The following is a 19,353-nucleotide window of genomic DNA, read 5'->3' on the forward strand; positions in this document are numbered from 1 at the left end:
CCCATTATTTGGCTTTCGACTCTAAACATAACTCAACGCCGTTTCAATACGATGTGGACTGCAACTCAAATTAAGCGTTACCTAAGCTACAATAGCCTAATGTTAACTGCTCATCGCCAATTAGACAATACCATTTTTCCCGATGCAATGCCGTTAATAATTGAGGAGTTCTCCTTGTAGTCCACCATCAGCTAGACTTCATCATAGGCATGTTTACTAACATCAATTGCTTGACGACTATCTTAAAGAAATAGAACTAAACCCGTAAAATAGTTACTTACTAATAGGTTCTGATTACCAGTTGTGGTCTTCATCATCAGTTCCACTTCATCAAATGTCACTTTTCGTGAGCATATGACCAAGGCACTTTGAATAAAACCAAAATCACTATAGGTGTGCCTATAAAATTTGAGGAGTTCCCTCGATTTCTCCAGGATCCCATCATCAGATCCTGATCTCCTGACAATGGGACCACCTGTAAAACATGCCCTTTCAAACAAAAAAAGAATTGTGAAAATCGGCCCAGCCATCTTCGAGTAATTCGGTAACATACATAAAAAATAAAAAAAAAAAAAAAAAAAAAAGGCCCCGACGAATTGAGAACCTCCTCCTTTTTTTGAAGTCGGTTAAAAAGGGTATGATAGTTTGTATCTTTGTGTTTTCTTTTAATATTATCTGGTACTATAGTTTTTAGTATACGCAACTGAAGTGAGTAAATTTTATCTAAGTGTGATTTGTATGTTCTTCCAAAGCTAGACAGTCCATATGAGATGACAGACTCCACCAATGAGCGATATAAGTAAATAAGAATTCTATATGAGATTTTACGTTTAACCATAGCAAACCTCGACAACAGACCTCGAAGTTTGTCACATGTGACTTCGATGTGATGTTTCCAATTAAATTACTATTACAAGTCCTAAATAGGTCTGCGTTTTTACCAGCTCTAGTTCATTACAAGTACATGGGTCCATTATTGCCGGTCTGTATCTTTTGTGTAGGCATTCGTGGTTATGTACTATTATTCTAGGTATAACATTGCTCCTATTTTGGCTAGTACTAATATACATTAATTTAGTCCTGCACGCATTAATAACAAGCCTCTTATCATGAGACCATCTCATTAGAATGTCGAATTCCTCCTGCAATATACGTACAGCGTCATTGATGTTTTTCCCGGCTGCGATCAAACAAGTGTCGTCTGCATATTGGTATATTTCGCATTGCTTGATGACATTTACGAGACTATTGACATACCTAATATAATGCAATGGTCCTATCACAGATCCTTGTGCTGTGCCTACTGAAGTGTCAATGTAGGTGCTCAAGGCTTCCCCTATTTTAACCGTACCGTAACCGTATTGTAACCGTTAAGATAGTCCCTGCACCAACCCAACAATGGTCCTCTAATACCGTTGTCATCAAGGTTCTCTATAAGCTTACCATGAGATAGAATGTCAAAGGCCCTGCTATAGTCGATGAAGGTGGCCAACACGTGTCTTTTTTCATCCAGGTGCTTATAAATGCTATTAGTAAAAGCCGACAACAGCTGAGTAGTACTTTTGTGAGGCTGGAATCCGTACTGCTTATCCGCTATATCAAAATAATGCATATTCATTATTTTATAGCCGATTTGAAACCTTTACAGTAATTCTGATGTACGTAAAGGTACTCCATAAAAGTGCGTTTCATTTTTGTAAGTTTATTTCAAATAAAATGACCCAAAAGGTTTTAACTTTTTTTATTATGAATTGTGTATAAATTTATAATGATTAACAATTTAAAAAATATCTAATAACAATTATAAAATTTATTTATATAGAATTAATGAGCTATATGTTGCCACGTGAAGTACTATGCATAATTTTATTAATTACTACAACTATGTCATAAGTTTAAACGTCAAACAAGACAACATTGAGAAAGGTGTGAGTTTTAAAAAGAGTTGTTAGATACACTAAAAATCGTTCTTAATTTGAAATCTGAATGATAAGGAAATAAGTGGAGGAAAATTTTCGATGTTGTAGATGCTCTTTTGTTTTTTATTTTTTTATTCATGTCTCGTATTTGAATAAAGTTTAATTTAGAGGAATCATATGACGACACTAAGCGGCTGTGGCGGTGACCTTAGTTGTTTGGCTGCGCTGCTGTTCCACGGTCTTCCTCATGAAACTGTTTCTGATGGTACTCGCCCTTGCATATGCCCAATGCCTGTTATTTTTCGGTCCAAGTAAAGACGCCACCACCACCATTACCAAGCCGACCGCCATAACTACGATCCATGCGACTGGCAAACGGTAATCTGGAAGACATAATATATTTGTTATAGATTATGTAAAAGGTGCCGATGTGAGCCGAGATGGCCCAGTGGTTAGAACGCGAGTATCTTAACCGAAGATTGCGGATTCAACCCCAGGCAGGCACTACTGAATATTCATGTGCTTAATTTGTGTTTATAATTAATCTCGTGTTCGGCGGTGAAGGAAAACATCGTGTCCCTGCATGTGTCTAATTTCATAGAAATTTTGTCACTAGTGTATTCCACCAACCCGCAATGGAACAGCGTGGTGGAATATGTTCCAAACCTTCTCCTCAAAAGGAGTGGAGGCATTAACTCAGCAGTGGGAAATTTACAGGTTTTTGTTGTGCAAAAGCCATGAATTTGTTAAAATAAAAAAACAAATTCCAATAGTTTGAATAAGACAACTATAAAAAGGTTAGACGCTAATTTATGTTTAATGAGCCGAGATGGCCCAGTGGTTAGAACGCGTGCATCTTAATCGATGATTTCGGGTTCAAACCTATTCAAGCACCGCTATATATATGTGCTTAATTTGTGTTTATAATTCATCTCGTGCTCGGCGGTGAAGGAAAACATCGTGAGGAAACCTGCATGTGTCTAATTTCTCCGAAATTCTGCCACATGTGTATTCCACCAACCCGCATTGGTGGAATATGTTCCAAAACCTTTCCTTAATGGAAGAGGAGGCTTTATACCCAGCAGTGGGTAATTTACAGACTGTTACTTTACTTTACTTTATGTTTAATGATAAACGTATATCGTGTCTACATCTATGAGAATGTATTATCATATGTTAAAAAAAAAAAAACTTACAGGTAACGCCACCCACTGGAGGGGGACTGGGACTGGCAAGAGTAATGGGTGTTACTCTAGACAATTCAACATCCTGACCGCGTATCCTGGCAACTACAGTCCAAGGATGGTTTTCTAGGATTGTTGGTTCCTTTATAGCAATACCACAATGACCCACCTTGGGAATGGATAAGTCGGTGTATCTTTCGGGTATAGTATTTGTCGTGAAACCTGAAGAATAAGATATAAATGTTTTAAGCAAATTCTGTATCACAAAGATGTCGTAGATATTAGTCCATAGCAAAAAGTCTTATACGCCAAACATGATCTATAATTGAGCAGGTGGTTGTTAAAACATTTTAAAACTAGCGCAGTAGTGTTGTGGTTTTTTGGGTTTCTTTTATAACGCCGCCATTTTTTTTCCCTAATGTCTAATGTGATTCTATTTTTGAAAATGGAAATACAATTTATAAAATAATGTGTCCATTTTATTGTAATTACCTAAGCCGTCGATACGCACAAATCGGCAGTAATCGAGTATTCTTCCGTTGTAGACCTGTGCTTCCACTATCAAAAGGTTACCATCAATTTTCTGGTTAGCCGTCATCGCGTCTGCAAATAAAATACCACAATTTAGATTTTGAAAAAGTCACATAAAAGAAAGGCGGTAAATGTGATAACGATGATGTCTTCCTAAACAATTTCGGTGTCGGTGACCATACCTGAGATTAGTCAACATAGTAAGAGAAATTATAGTGCTTAATTATACGCGATAATCATGAGTGCACTCTTTACTCCATACTAATAATATTTAGAACGGCGACGCATGTTGGAGTTCAGATGTAAGACAAAGTTTTACATGCTTTCCAGATAGAGGAACGTATACACTGTCAATTTAAAATATTCATACAAGATAAGATAAACAACAGTGCCGGTACCGGCTACCTTTTTCTTAGGGTCCGAACTCAGTTTTGAGGAATCTGCAGTCTCAAATCAAATCAAATCAAAGTAAACTTTATTCGAGTAGGCTTTTAGAAGCATTTTTGAATCGTCATTTAACAATTAAGTGAAGCTGTAATAAAGTGAATAAGTTAGCCATTAAAACGCGCCTGTCATAAGGAAATAGTAAACAATTTTACTTACGTGAAAACATCACCAATTAGGTTTTGTGTTTATTCGCTTAATTACATAATTCAATTACATGTTATACGAATCATATAGTTACATTTTATAATGTATAATTATTTATGAATTGTTGTTTACCGTGTACATAAACTTCAATTCGAGCACGCTGTTCTGCTGCATGAACATTTTGGAGACCAACGTGGCAGCTCCAGTTACCGGTGTCAGAGACGGAAAGGCTTGGGAACCTGATGCCACACTCTCCAGCATCGAACCCGGCTCCAACGTATGTAGCTTGGTCATGCGAATCGGCTGGAAATTATTAATATTTAACTCATAAATGTGTATGAACTTATTGTATAGTATATAGAGTATATAAAATATACATACTTTGTGTTTATATGAATACAAAAATTGCACCGTTTGTACATTGTATATAATTGTTATGATAAAATAATTGGTGACACTTCTTTTTACTGGAAGAGCATAAAATAAGTTACTATTGTGTTTTTCTTGTTCTAATTTGATTACTTCACTTATGTACTTTAGTATACTATTATTGTACTCTATATGTTATTCATAACAATCAGTGATAATCAAAAGTAAATGCAGGACAGGATCATAAAATGATCATTTCCAGCGACATTTTAATGCATTTTAAACGGTTTAATTATTTCTAAAGCGACAACTATATATGTGCTCACAATGCATTTTACAACTGCACCCTTACAGTGCAAATTACTTTCTACCGTAAGTATTTTTTATTTAAAATGTGAATAAAAATTAACATAAATTAAGTCTATAAAAATAAGAACTTTTTGCAGAGGTTTGTGCTATTTTGGCTTTGTCTTTAAGGTTTATGTACTGAATTAGTATTATGGTGTGCCTTACTAGGTCCAACGTTGAACACGGTGCCGTTTTGAGCTCGGAAGTAACAGTAGCGAATGGCGGACTGGACTGAGCATGTCAGGGTGACACTGTCACCTACCACATTGTTAACCACAGGTCTGTCCGCTGTTAAAGTAGGGTCTGAAAATTACAGGATTGGAAAATAAATAAGAGTATATTTTTATTTTTCATGATAAAATAATTACAATTTCAAAATATATATATTTATTTATTTATATATCAACATCATCATATCATATATATAATGAAACTAGATTTAACCTTAAAATAAAAACAAAATCTAAAAAGCATCGACGCACATAACTATGTAAAGAATAATTATAGCGTTCTCATAATGTATAAAATGTGCCGATTATATCATCTTATTTATTCTAATTACCACAAACAATTTCTTATACGCACCGGTAATAACTGCTGCTGCTACTTCAGGATCTCTCATGGCCCAGGGACAAAATACACCCAAAAATCCGTAATAGGTCTCCTCTTCAGTTTCTACAGCACAACGCCAAAGACCCAAGTCTCTGGTGAGAGGATCTGTGATCATGATGCCACAATCATGTGTGTGGAGGTCAGAGGTATAGCTGAAATGAGAAATACAATTCTTTGGAGTTTCGAGGCTTTGAAAAATTGGTATTCGAAAAGAAATATGAAATTCTGTTATAACTTTATTGTAAATTTGGAAGTAACTCTGTCCATCCGTCTGTCGTTCTTTCACTACCAAACCACTGCACCGAATGTAATGAAAATTGGTACGAAACAAACATGAGATCCAAGAAAGGACATGGGCTAGTTTTTTGCCTAACACATGCCAATCAACCCCTAAAATACGCGCGAAGCCGCGGGTGACAACTAGTTGTATAAAAAATGCAAAAAAAACGTTGTTTCGTAACTTGTAAAAAAGTATTAATGAAAATTTTACCTGGAACCAGCTCCATGGAAGGTATATCTACTTTCACCAACACCTTCGTTAGCTAACAGCACGCGACCAGATGGATCACGGAATTTACAGGAACGAACTGGATAGGGACTTGTGACATTACAAGACAGTGTAACGTTGGGCTTATTGGCTGTCACTTGGGTCAATACCAACGGCTTAGGATCTAGAAATTAAAAAAATTTATATCCAGAGAAATTCTAAATCTGAAATATCAACGACGCATTACATAAAATAAGCGATATCATAAGTATTCTAACCAGCTTCGACAACCATAACGAAGATCTCTGAGTTTCTAGTAAGGACTTGACCAGGTAAACCGATAGTCAGCTTCCAAAGACCTTGATGTGCCTTCGATGCCCTATCGATATCAACCTTACATCTACCGAATCCATCATAATATGTCGAGCCATCTGGGCCAGTTAACGAACAATATACTGCATCTTCGGGTCCAACAAATACCGAAACTGGTCGATCTTTGCTCCATACAAAATTTGTTTCTCCTCCAACCGTAGCAACTGAAATCGAAAATGCCTTAAAATTAACTCTATCATATATTATTATAAAAAAATGTAAAAATCTTAACTTATATAAAACTTAAAAGCTTGCAAATGACTCACATCTGTGGAAGATAGCGAAGCATTAGTGCATAACATAACCAACATTGATTCGTGCAATGACAATGGTTTCACTTCTTTATATATGTATAAAAAATTAAATAAAATGCTTTAGATATTGAACTTTTTATCAAATAAATAAGATAATTTTAAATTATTTAAAAAAATATATATATATTACCATTTACTGCCACGCTAATGGGGGCCCTATAAACTATTTTATTTCCATAAACGATATACCATGTTCCACTCTGTGTGGTTTGAAGGTGTCTAACAATAAAACCACAGTTTTCAACGAATCGACTATCTTTTTCAAAGTCATTATATTCATTTCCATCAGGTCCCAGAAGTCTGCAAGTATCATAATTAGGTATAGAATTCTTCAATCGAGCGTAGAAATCATTGCCTTCAACTACAATAATTTCACTAACAGAGGCCTCAACGAATTCTGTAATATTAAAAATAATATCTGTAGCATATAGCTGATGTCTTGATTTGTTGCTTAACATATTTAAATAAATGCTTAATTCATTTTTTATCATCATTATCAGGACATAGATTTTATCAATTAGACGTGACTAGATACGCGTACACTTTCAATTATTAAGGATTAATAAACTTATAACCAATAATACCTTCGACATGGATTGTAAATGGTAATCTTCTTATAACATTATCGGAAAATCTCGAGCCTTCAGCATACAGCGCCCAATTACCAACAACATCTTCGGAATTAATAGTAACTCTTATGGCACAAGTAGCGTCTGGTCGATTGATAACTTCGATGCCTTCTGGGATTTCTTGTTCTAAACGGTACAGTTTATCCGAAGGTGACATTAGGACACATCTCTCACTGGTCACAAACGCATAATCTCTGATGAAAACTGTATGATTTGCACCTATTTTAGTATCAAAGTACTGCCCTTCTAATTCTTCTACAATTGGAGCATCGCTATCATCATCATCAACTGCAGTATTGTCTAGAATTTTAACGTGTTTTGTTTAATTTTATTATATTCACCTCTCTGTAATTTCTAAAATTTTAGATATCTATAGATTTTTAATTGTACTACACTTTAAAATGTTAATTAATGAATATATTTTAAATTTGTAATCTAACCTGTTGTTTTAGCCACAGTTACATTGTAAGACTGTGATAATATGGATCCAGTTGATAGTTCAGAACTGAGCGTCCATAAGCCGCTATCATTCATATCGATATTGTTCACATTAGCGTGACACCGGGTAACGTCTGTGTCTGGCAATAATTCATATTTATCATTTGCCTCGTTATTTGGTTTAAATTCCACTTTTAAGCCGCTTGGAGTTTCGAGATAACATTTTTCTACATCATTAGTAAATGTCAGTACAACAGTACGTAAAGTTGCACCTTCTTCAAGGGTCAGCAATGTTGGCGGATTTTGTCCGTATGTATAACCTGGAATTATTTTGTTTTGTGTAATACTAAAAACAACCAGTTTTTATATTTATTTATATGAATGGGGCAATCGATAGTAAGTACGAAAATATGCTGTTCTTTATTAAAAATTGTTATATGTTATTATAACGAACGATGAACTAATAAAGTAAATGAAATTATTATATATTTCATTAGAAGTTTGTGTGAATAGATCGTATCTTACAATTATAGATAAGTATACAATGGGAGATATACCAGACTAGGGAAAAGGGATTTAGTCTGGTAATATTACACTTATTTTTGATATTTGAATAGTGCAACGACTTAAAATAGTCTAGACTAAAGTAAGAACAGAGTAATAGATAAAAAAGATGTTTTTATGGAAATGAAAGATAAAAAAGTTCTGATGGAAAATTCCAATTCAAATAAATAAAGCCTAGAATATCTATAATCATAAATAATAACTAAAAGAACTGCGCAAACGAAGTCGATTAAAATGTGCAAATTTAACGTTGTAAATTATTCATGACTAACAAGAATTTAACATCTTGAATTAAACATAAACGATTCTTGATGTTTCTAAGAGTACTTCGGAAAGGTTTACATTAAATACTGCATCAAAAATATCACCCAATAAAACATATAACACAATAATAGTTGAATAAAAAAAAAACTTCATTCAATTAAATAAATAAAAATTAAAACGTGTTATTACGTTTAGAATGCAATATCACGAATATTTAACATTATTTCTATAGATAATAATGTTGGTTTCGCAATATAAATACTCGATACATAAGTATTATATTTAGCTTAAGTTACCGTCGCCTATGTATTACCATTTAAGGCATTCGAGAATCATAATAATAACATTATAGAGAAATACATTATATGTTTAGTATTGGAAAATTTCACATAATAATAATTTAGAGTTAAACGAAGGCTGTTTGTAATAATTTTTATGTTTTTTGAGATGTAGGTTATATTTAGCTGCTGCCCTAACGTTTGGACTAATCTTCTGCTAAAGCTGAAAGGACATCACTGTTGGAACATTTAGCTGGCTAATTTATTAAAGGCTATATTGCTATATGCTATATTACTATATTTGTATTGTACTGTACAATACAATAATAATGTCCTATTTGTTAAAAATAAGTTAACTACAACCTCTGTAGTTTAGTTATATGGCGGACTGTCGGACATTGACAAAATCTATTTCAAATTTAACTTCCATCAAAACAAAGTTTTCCTCATGCTAACAAAAAAAAAAATCAGGTGGAAGGTAAATACCTAGAGCGGGTGCGTATGTACAAATACCTCGGTGCTTGGGTAAATGAAGAATGGGACTGTGGGCAAGAAATTCAGACCGGGATTGAAATTGCACGAGCAACCTTTAAAAGGTTGGAGAAGGTTTTGTGCAGCCGTAAACTATCTTTAAAGCTCAGACGAAGAATACTCCACTGCTATGTCTGGCCAGTAGTGTTATACGGTAGTGAAGCATGTACTCTGCGAGCTGACACCCAGAAACGTCTAGAAGCTTTTGAGATGTGGTGTTACCGCAGAATGCTCCGTATTAGCTGGACGCAGAAAGTTTCAAATGTGAGAGTACTCCAGCGCGTCGCCAGTAGCCGGAAGCTACTGCAAACCGTCAAGAAGAGAAAAGCCGAGTATTTGGGCCACGTCTTGAGACACGAGCGATACCAACTGCTCCAAATTATAATGATGGGCAAAGTAGAGGGCAAACGACGCGCTGGAAGAAGAAAAAAGTCCTGGTTGCGCAACATCCGCGAATGAACGAAGATCGCCAGCGTGGAAGAACTATTTCGCTTGGCGCGAGACCGCGAAAAATTCGCTGAGCTGACGGCCAACCTCCAATAGTGGAGAGGCACAAGAAGAAGGAATTTTCCAAATCTAAAACGTAATATTGAGGGAAAAAATAACAAAAGCAATTAATCTAAATGATAATCTCTATCTCTTTCTGAAGTTGGTTAAAGAGTGTGTTTGATATGGTGAAAGGAAGGACCACTTATATTTATTGTGTCACTGTAAAAGGCATATAAACAGTACCGACGTTTATGTATCCATGCAAAATCGAAGCGAGCTGATAGCAATCATTAATATAGATAAACTTTATTATAAAATACGTCATAAAAAAAATCCGAATATTTTAAATTCCTAATATATCTTACTTATAATTGGTATGCAATGTTTTTATTAATTTGATTAAGTTTTATAATTAAATCATAAGTTGATTATATTTTTAAAACAGTAAGAATTTAACGAACAGTGAAAATAAATGAGTTATGTTTGTTGTTTTAATTTAGTTTAACGTGTTTGACAGTTTTAGAAAGCAATTGCATACTCTTTGCTGTCAATGTCACTCTGACAGAACATCAAATCGGCAGCCATCTTGTGAAGCTCATGGCCGTTAACTTTAAATTGCAATAAAAAAAGTATAAGAATTACTTTATGATATAAATTACCTATAGAAGCAACTAATACGTGGATATACTTATTTCCAGTCAACATAATCATCAAGGTTCTATTGTTTCTTTGTTTTCATTTCCAATAATATTATTTTTCAACCGACTTCCAAAAGGACGAGGTTATCAATTCGTCTGTATTTTTTTTTTTTTTTTTATGTTTGTTACCTCATAACTTTTCACTGGGTGGACCGATTTTGATAATTTTTTTTTGTTTGAAAGGTAGTGCTTCCCGTGGGGTCCTATTTTTTTTATTTTTTTTTCCGATGATGGTATCCATGTGAAAACGACATAAGTCTTAAATTTGCATTATGTATATGCGCGACAAATAGGTGAATAACTGAAAATCACGTAAACCAATTTTGATCATTCTTTTTTTATTATAAAATATATACTTCAAGGGTAATTTGGTGAAAGTTTGGTAAGGTTCTGAGCACAGGATCCATGACAAAGTAACGGAACGGAAGGGAACGGAACAATTCTGAGGAGCACGTTAGCGATACTCGGTCGAATCTTTTATTTATAGGTTATTTGGATATTTGAGTCACCTTCTGTAATGTGGTTATGTTTATGTAATTATCATAATCGAATATTATAATCAACTAGCTACCCACCTCGGCTTCGCACGGGTGCAATACTGATACTAAATATACTACAGAAGTTGTTTATATACGACATCACATCGCAAACTTCTAAAATTATCAGTGTTTCTTTACTATATTGTTCATGTATTATATACACAAACCTTCCCCTTGAATCACACTATCTTTTAAAAAAAACCGCATCAAAATCCGTTGGGTAGATTTAAAGATATAGGGACAGAGAAAGCGACTTTGTTTTATACTATGTAGTGATGGAACTCCTATACGGCTCGCAGTTAGGGTGCGATATGGGGCAGAATTTCTTACTATCTTTAATCAAATTTTGTGTATGTGATGTGATGTCATATGATGTCCGAAATATAGTTGGTCTTTTTCAAAGTTTTTTTGCTGAGTTCGATTACAGCTCTTTCGAGGGATCCTTGTAGTTTACGCCGCATGACGTATTAAATCCGCATTTTCGAAAGTCTATTTTTGCTTTATTCGCAAGTTTCCTTTGAAATTGTTTTCGAAGTAGTTTCTGACTCATATAAACGGAACGCTTAATCTATCCATATTAAAAAAAATTAGTTAGTCAACATCAGCTTCACTTAAAATCAAAAAATAAATAAAATTTTAACAAAAAGAAAAACCGACTTCAAACAAAACACTATTTTAAAACAAATGAATATGCACGAAAAAGTAATAAAAATAATTACGTATTCAACATATTTTTTAGAGTCTTCCTAAGTTAAATGAAATGAAAAATATTAGACTACTTAAAAGTCGATTAACGATTATATCATGTAGTTATAATTATTGTTATATTTGGAGTCGGTGTCAGCCAATAAAACCCTACAGTATATCTATCAAAAAACAATACGAGAATACTTTAACAAATATGTTTTTTACAAATTATCTTTTACACAATAATATACTGGATCAATCAAGGGGTTCGTATCGCTTCTTTCTTTTGATTGTTGGGGCAAGGGCACCGTGGCTGACACCGGCTCCAAATATAACAATAATTATAACTACATGATATAATCGTTAATCGACTTTTAAGTAGTCTAATATTTTTCATTTCATTTAACTTAGGAAGACTCTAAAAAATATGTTGAATACGCAATTATTTTTATTACTTTTTCGTGCATATTCATTTGTTTTAAAATAGTGTTTTGTTTGAAGTCGGTTTTTCTTTTTGTTAAAATTTTATTTATTCAATTAAGTGTTCGCCTTTATTTTTGCCATCAAGTGGCCAACTATTACCTACTAGTTAGCTTTGACTGTATTTCTAGACATATAAACTATCATAGCATACTATCTATTTGTACTGAATGTTTAATCAATTACAAAAAGCTCTTATCACATTATGATTTAAGTAATCGATAGTCAATTTCCTTTTGGGGATCGTTTCGCATTTTAGAATTAAAAAGGATAAAAATTATTACGATCAGTCTTTACGCTTAGATAAACATTTTGAAGGTCATCAAGGTCAAATGCTGTCAATAAAAAAAATGTTTTGATATTGTCGAACAATGACGTATAGGTATATTATGTATCCTGATCTGATAATAAACATTGATGCGAGTTTTTGTAAATATTATCATGTCATATATCAAGATAAATACGTTCACAAGGATTTGTGTATTTACTCCGCGTAGTAGTAAAAAATAAACGATTTACGGTGCCAAAGGTGTATTAGCGTACAGCCTAGTTGTATATTTTTAATCAGCCTTTATTGTAGCTTCTACAATTTTGTTATTTTTGTTATGAAACTTAGTCATCATCTGGTACTATGTTGCTCTGTTAATACCTCAATAAATTAATAACCAGAAAAAGACAGTTTTTTTCTGTCTTTTTCTTGCACGTGGGAGATTGGAAGACGGACCTGCACTCTTTATATTATGGGAGTGAATCCAGGAAATAGAGATTGCAATTGTGTTTGTGTTTATACTTTTATACTATTATAAGACCTGTCACCAATCTCAAGGTCAAACACTCAGTCTAGCCAAATAGACTGGTCTGGGTCACGACACATATCACTAATGGAACGTGATGATTTGCATCACGTTCTATCAATCATGTTTGGAACAATTATAGTGACCATTTAAGAAAATTTGAAATCATAGAATTCCATATTACCTTAAATAATATTCTTAAGTACCTCAACTACGTTCTAGCTTCTGCTTCTTTTTAACTTTTATCATCAAAAATATCAGTAGATAAATTTAATCTTATATTTTCTTCCTTATTGTCACTTGTAGCTTCTCAAATTTATTTCATGTTATGTTTCGTTAACATTTAGTGTTTTATTAATTTTTGAACATAGTATTCGGAGTTGAAAATGTGACGTGTGAGTTTATGTTACACGTACCGCGTATTAAATTGTATGACAAAATATGTAATTTATCAGAAGAGCGATTTTTAACTTTAGTGCTATGTATAATGGTCATGAAAAATTTACGTTTTTTTACTTTCATTTACTAAAAGACGATGATATATTAGCTCGATCGTAACTATCCATCAAATGTTTTAACCTTTATTAAGTGATAAATATTATAAATTGAAAGCTAATCATTCTATTATATCTTATCATCCATACTAACTAAGTTGCCAAACAACTAGCGGCTATACATGATACAACTTGTAGCAGCATGTAAGTAGCAAGTAGCAGCCTGTAAATTTCCCACTGCTGGGATAATTCCTCCTCTTCCATTAAGGAGAGGGTTTGGAACATATTCCACCACGATGTTCCAATGCGGTTGGTGAAATGCACATGTGGCAGAATTTCGATGAAATTAGACACATGCAGGTTTTCTGACGATGTTTTCCTTCAACGCCGAGGACGAGATGAATTATAAACACAAATTAAGTACATATATATATATATATATATAGTAGTGTTTGCCTGGGTTTGAACCCGCAATCATCGGCTAAGATGCACGTGTTCTAACCACTGGGCCATGTAAAATTCGAAGTTATTTAGAATCGCTCTCATTGTGATGACATACGCAGATATACAAGTTAAAAATTTCGATGAGATTAGATTTGTATTGCAAAATAAAATATAGCAAGTTATAGTGAATAATCAGCATTTATTAATGAATCATGATCTTGATATAAATCTTTACTTTAATTTCGATATTTTGTTTGAGGTTTATTGGTAAATTAACGAGTTTATGGAAATGTTCTACGATTTTATTATATATTCGTCGCTTCATTCGAAGATACAAATAACTGAGTAGTCCTTTTAACTTAAAGGCATTGTTCGCACGTTTAGAGAATCGATTCATAATCGGCCTCTTTTTAATTTTTTTCGTATTTAGAAATTTTCAAAAAATGAAAAAAAAAAATTAAAAAAAATGAAGTGACAAATGACAGTACGAAATAATAAAGGGTAGCTTTATTATTTCGTACTGTCATTTGTCACTTCATTTTTTTTTATTTTTTGAAAATTTGTATTCTTCATAATGACAAAATCAAAAAATGACAAAGCGAGCGTTTTACAAGTTTACAGTGTGTTTTTTAAATGTGTGAAAAATTTCAAAATTATAAACTAGGCATTCATTCAAAGGTATTTTTTTAATATTAAAGACATCTAAGGGATTTGACTACTTTCGCACTGTTCTACAAGAAATAAATAAAAGCTTTTATTCATTATTCCCTTCCATTCTTAGTTTAATAGCTTTTAGTTCTACTGACTAGATTAATCAATGTGCTTGTTTTAACAAATTCATTCTTAATTTACTTACAGAAAACTGACATTAGAGATCATTACTTTTTTCTGTCACGGAAAAAGATTGCATACGTAGAAAAAATAAATGTAGGTACAGGTAATCCTCGACTTAGGTTGTTTCACGTGACGTCGAACAATGTTTTGACACTATTCCTCAAACACACTTCAACTGTTTATATTTCCGGCATAGAAAAATTGACTTTTTTTATGGTATAGGTTGCCGGACGAGCATATGGGCCACCTGATGGAAAGTGGTCACCATCACCCATAGACAATGACGCTATAAGACATATTAACTATTCCTTTCATCATCAATGTGCCACCAACCTTGGGAACATGTCATGTTACTCACTCACCCTTTAAACCGGAACACAACAATACTGAGTACTGTTATTTGGTGGTAGAATAACTGATGAGTGGGTGGTACCTACCCAGATGGGCTTGCACAAAGACCTGACTTGTCACGAGGTCAATGTCAGGGCAAGAAGAATAACCAAATCAATCTTATATGTCTCGACTTACGTCGTTTTGATTTACGTCGCGCATTACGAGAACCTAACATGCCGAAAATAAGAGAACAGTCTGTATTATGAAATTAATAAAAAGTATCATGTTCGTGTAATGCAGCATTAAAGGCAGACTTGTGTAGCCGAGCAAATTACTTATCATCAAAGTGATTAACATGTTTCTGTTGAATCATTCAATTTAAATGATTTAGAATGAGTTTTGATTAAACACAGAGGCAACCGTTACAGACCGTTAAACATTTTCGTTGTTTATTTTTTTTAAATAAAAAAGGTTTTTAAAGCAAGAACTGAGAGTTGGTTAAAAAATTTGTAACTTAATTTAAAAAAATACACATTTTAACTCTACTCCTATTGTCTCTTGTATGTAAGATCTCTTAATATAAGAAAACTCTATATAAAATAAACATTTATAACAAATTTTACTCCAATCGAGGATCTTACAATGTTAAACTTTTTATTGTAAATATATTTTTATTTGTGAGCTAATGACTACGTAAACGCCTTGAGTTAATCAGATAAATCTTTATAGCTACTTCTATAAATAATGTACAGATAACTAATATATATTTGATTACGTTTATAGGTGAGATTATAATGAACAAAGTACTGTAAAATATGTAGAACATAATAAATACTTGTAGGAATATTGCATACTCATATTAGGTTATCGCTTACTTTGTTAAGCTGTTTTTGATTTACTTTTAATTGATTTTTTTTTTAATTTCTAAAAACTAAGCGTCAACTCTTTTACTATTCTCATTTCAAGTTTTTTTTTAAATTTATAAACCTATATTTTGTTACCAATCAAATAAAATAACATTTTTCTTTTCCAACCGTATTATAAAAAAATTATCCGTATTTTTATGCGATAAACAAACATATACCAAATCGATCCACCAAAAACGAATTTCTAAAATTTTTGTTTATCGTAATGATTAATTGATTGGCTGCAATATGGATGAGATTCTTTTTTTGAATTCGTTAAAAATATGTAAAAAATCGGTTTGCAAACAGATGAGAGAGAAGATATGGCTATATTTTGTCTAATTTCATGTATGTAAAAGTATTGTATTGTGCCGTAAAAGAATTAATATACCTATTGCTTGTAAGAGAGCTAGTTCATTTCCCACCCAGAAAATTGGAAATGCTTTTCACAAGGAAATGCTGCTGGCATTCTTGACACGATTACACGCGGTCATGATTTTTACAGTGATTGGTTCTCATGAATATATTTAATTAATATGTTTTACTGACTATATAGGCAACATATATGTGTATACTTGAAAATACTACCTATACAGCCAGGTGCATACTATGATTATTACTATGTCCCACAAAAGTCCTTTCAACATATAATTTAATTAAATATTTTTAATGCACAAATCACGTTTGGAATACTTAATTTAGCGAGTCGTATAAACCAAAAATCAAAACATACTTTATTCAAGTAGGCTTTTACGAGCACTTTTGAATCGTCATTTAACAACTATATTAAATGAAGCTACCACCTAAAGACTGCTAATATTTACTAGTATACTATACAATTTTCTTATCAGCAATCAAATATTATTTTTATGTTTAAAATAAACTTTTTCGTTGCAATGAGTTGACTCATATCATATGATTTCTAAAAATAAAATAAATAAAGATGATTTTCCGTGATCTTTCGTCAACGATTTGTAGAGAATGCGTTGCTTAAGATTTTTTAAAATTTAGTTAAAAATATATCGATAAATTTTTAATGATTACTTCTTAATAGTCCAATGGTATGCGAGTCAGATAATGAATTCGTAGGTTCAATTCAAAAATTTTAAAAATGGAATACTTATTTGAACAGACCTTACCAGTAGAAATAGAATATATTGTTATGAAGTACAATATACTGTTTATTTAATTCAGGTTAGTGACGTATTAAGTTTACTCACAACTCACGTGAAACCATAATAAAATATTTGCGATAAAACAATAGCTTCAGTCACACGTTGAGGTTTCATTCGTAATTTATTTATTCACGTTTTCAAGGGCAACAAACGGACACGTTGATAATTACAAACACTTAACTGGTTTTGAAATTAATTTACACAAAATGTGCAAAAGCCTTTCTTCGTTACAAAGCATTGTTGAATATACAACATAGAGCCTTGTGCAGACAATATAGCTTGAAATAAACGAAGCGTGTAACTACGATTGTAAGGATGTTGTTTGTGGCGTGTTTTACAAATCACAATATAGGAAACATTGAAACACACCTGTCAGTAAAATGGTGAACACCGCGATCCTCAAGTTATGCGACCGCATGTTGTCGCTTCTCACACGGAACTGCGCACGCGCAGAACTAACGGATAAATAACCTCGCGACGCTTACGCTATGAACCCTTATATCCTTGTAATTAATCAATAACCGATCTCCAATATCTGGTCTAAATTCTCTTATCTAATCACCTACGTGATGTATGGAATTGTTGATTGCATGCTAGAATGGTGATATCTACATTTGGATATAGAAGCCTGCGCGGGAATTGTTTTTAATGAAGGCTGTGTTACATGTCAACATTCAATTATGACATTTTAAACACTTACTTTATTGGCATAACACAGTTTTATGATATAAAAATAAACTTCGTATCAATTAAATCTCAAGTAAATATGTATTATTTATCTAGAAGTCATTCATCTCTGAGATAGCGACGATTTATCAGGACTAGTACTGGAAATACTGTTCGAATATTTGCTTAGTGTTATAACTTAGGTACGTCTGATTTAATCGATTATATTGTGATTTATATTTCTTTACATCTTTAAGCTACCAAGTAAAATTAATATTGTATAACCAATATTAATTTTACGGAATGTCATATTATTACTATTTTCCTTGTATGAGATTATTTTCGTCACACAATTAACTGTAGTTCAATTTTCAATTCCGAACATTATATAAAGCTACTTTTAAAATCTATGCCTATCATAAAATTGGAGTGTCTGTTTGTAATAATAAAATAAATGTTTTTTTACTAAATGCATGTGTATATAGACACGGTGTTTATACTAAAAATAACATAAAATTTTTGTCGCTCTGTCTGGCTGTCTGTTTGTTCCGGCTAATCTCTGGAGCAGCTGGACCGATTTTAACGGGACTTTCACTGCCAGAAAGCTGATCTAATAAGGAGAATCTGAGGCAACAACAATAACGTTTTTTTTTTTTAATTAGAACGCAAACGATGTGGCATAAGTAGTTGTAAATAAGATTCTACAATTGTCAATACTTCTCCAACTATTATAATGTGGCTTTAATTTGATTATATTTATGCATCCGTATTCGTTGTTTGTTAATATTTTCTACAGTAGATGCTTCTGCTCATTGCATGGAATAATTATAAAGTTTGATCAACTACATAGACAAGCTACTAATTAAAAGTTTTTTAAAAAAAAAAAATAGAGAAGATAATATGATATATGTTTAAACAAGTCATTTATTTAATTTCGTTTAGTGTATAGAATAAGCATATCAAATCACATTCAGAAAGTCTTCAACTGTTAAATTAAAATATAGTTTAATCTTTATCTCTAATATTACGTATTTTTTTTAAAACCTATTTTCAACTAAAATCATGGAATCATAGTATTAAAAATTGATATAAATTAAAGTTTAAAATACGAACAATAAAACCTGTCTAGAACTCCCAGTTGGGATATAACATGCTGTAAACTATTAATTGAGTAAAAAAAAACTATTTAAACAAGCGTCTGTCATGGTCAAACCAAAAGAGCAAACACAATAACCAATTAGAAATCGTTAAAGAGTTTAACTGTCAATATTCTGTCTCCATTGTTAGGTACCAAATTATCTTATTGAAAAATATATGTATATTAAAAAAGGTTAAAGACTTACTTATAGCTTCCTTATTGATATTCTTGTTTAACCGACTTGCT

General features: G+C 32.6%; 1 protein-coding gene and 1 pseudogene across 1 annotated transcript; one reads left to right on the forward strand and one right to left on the reverse strand.

Annotated features, from left to right (window-relative positions):
• Positions 1-1,725: 1,725 nt before the first annotated feature.
• On the reverse strand, positions 1,726-17,782 carry LOC124538758. Its single transcript, XM_047115940.1, has 12 exons — positions 17,673-17,782; positions 7,797-8,114; positions 7,312-7,656; positions 6,858-7,124; positions 6,320-6,577; positions 6,045-6,225; positions 5,528-5,706; positions 5,108-5,245; positions 4,358-4,528; positions 3,596-3,706; positions 3,116-3,325; positions 1,726-2,302 (listed from the first exon to the last, which is right to left on the reverse strand). Exons 1-12 carry the CDS (start codon positions 17,719-17,721, stop codon positions 2,106-2,108), a joined length of 2,424 nt encoding a protein of 807 aa, XP_046971896.1. The 5' UTR covers positions 17,722-17,782; the 3' UTR covers positions 1,726-2,105.
• Positions 8,121-9,988, forward strand: LOC124538759 (annotated as a pseudogene).
• Positions 17,783-19,353: the final 1,571 nt, after the last annotated feature.

This window comes from Vanessa cardui, chromosome 21 (genome assembly GCF_905220365.1).
Source record: "Vanessa cardui chromosome 21, ilVanCard2.1, whole genome shotgun sequence".
Taxonomy (NCBI): Eukaryota; Metazoa; Arthropoda; class Insecta; order Lepidoptera; family Nymphalidae; genus Vanessa; species Vanessa cardui.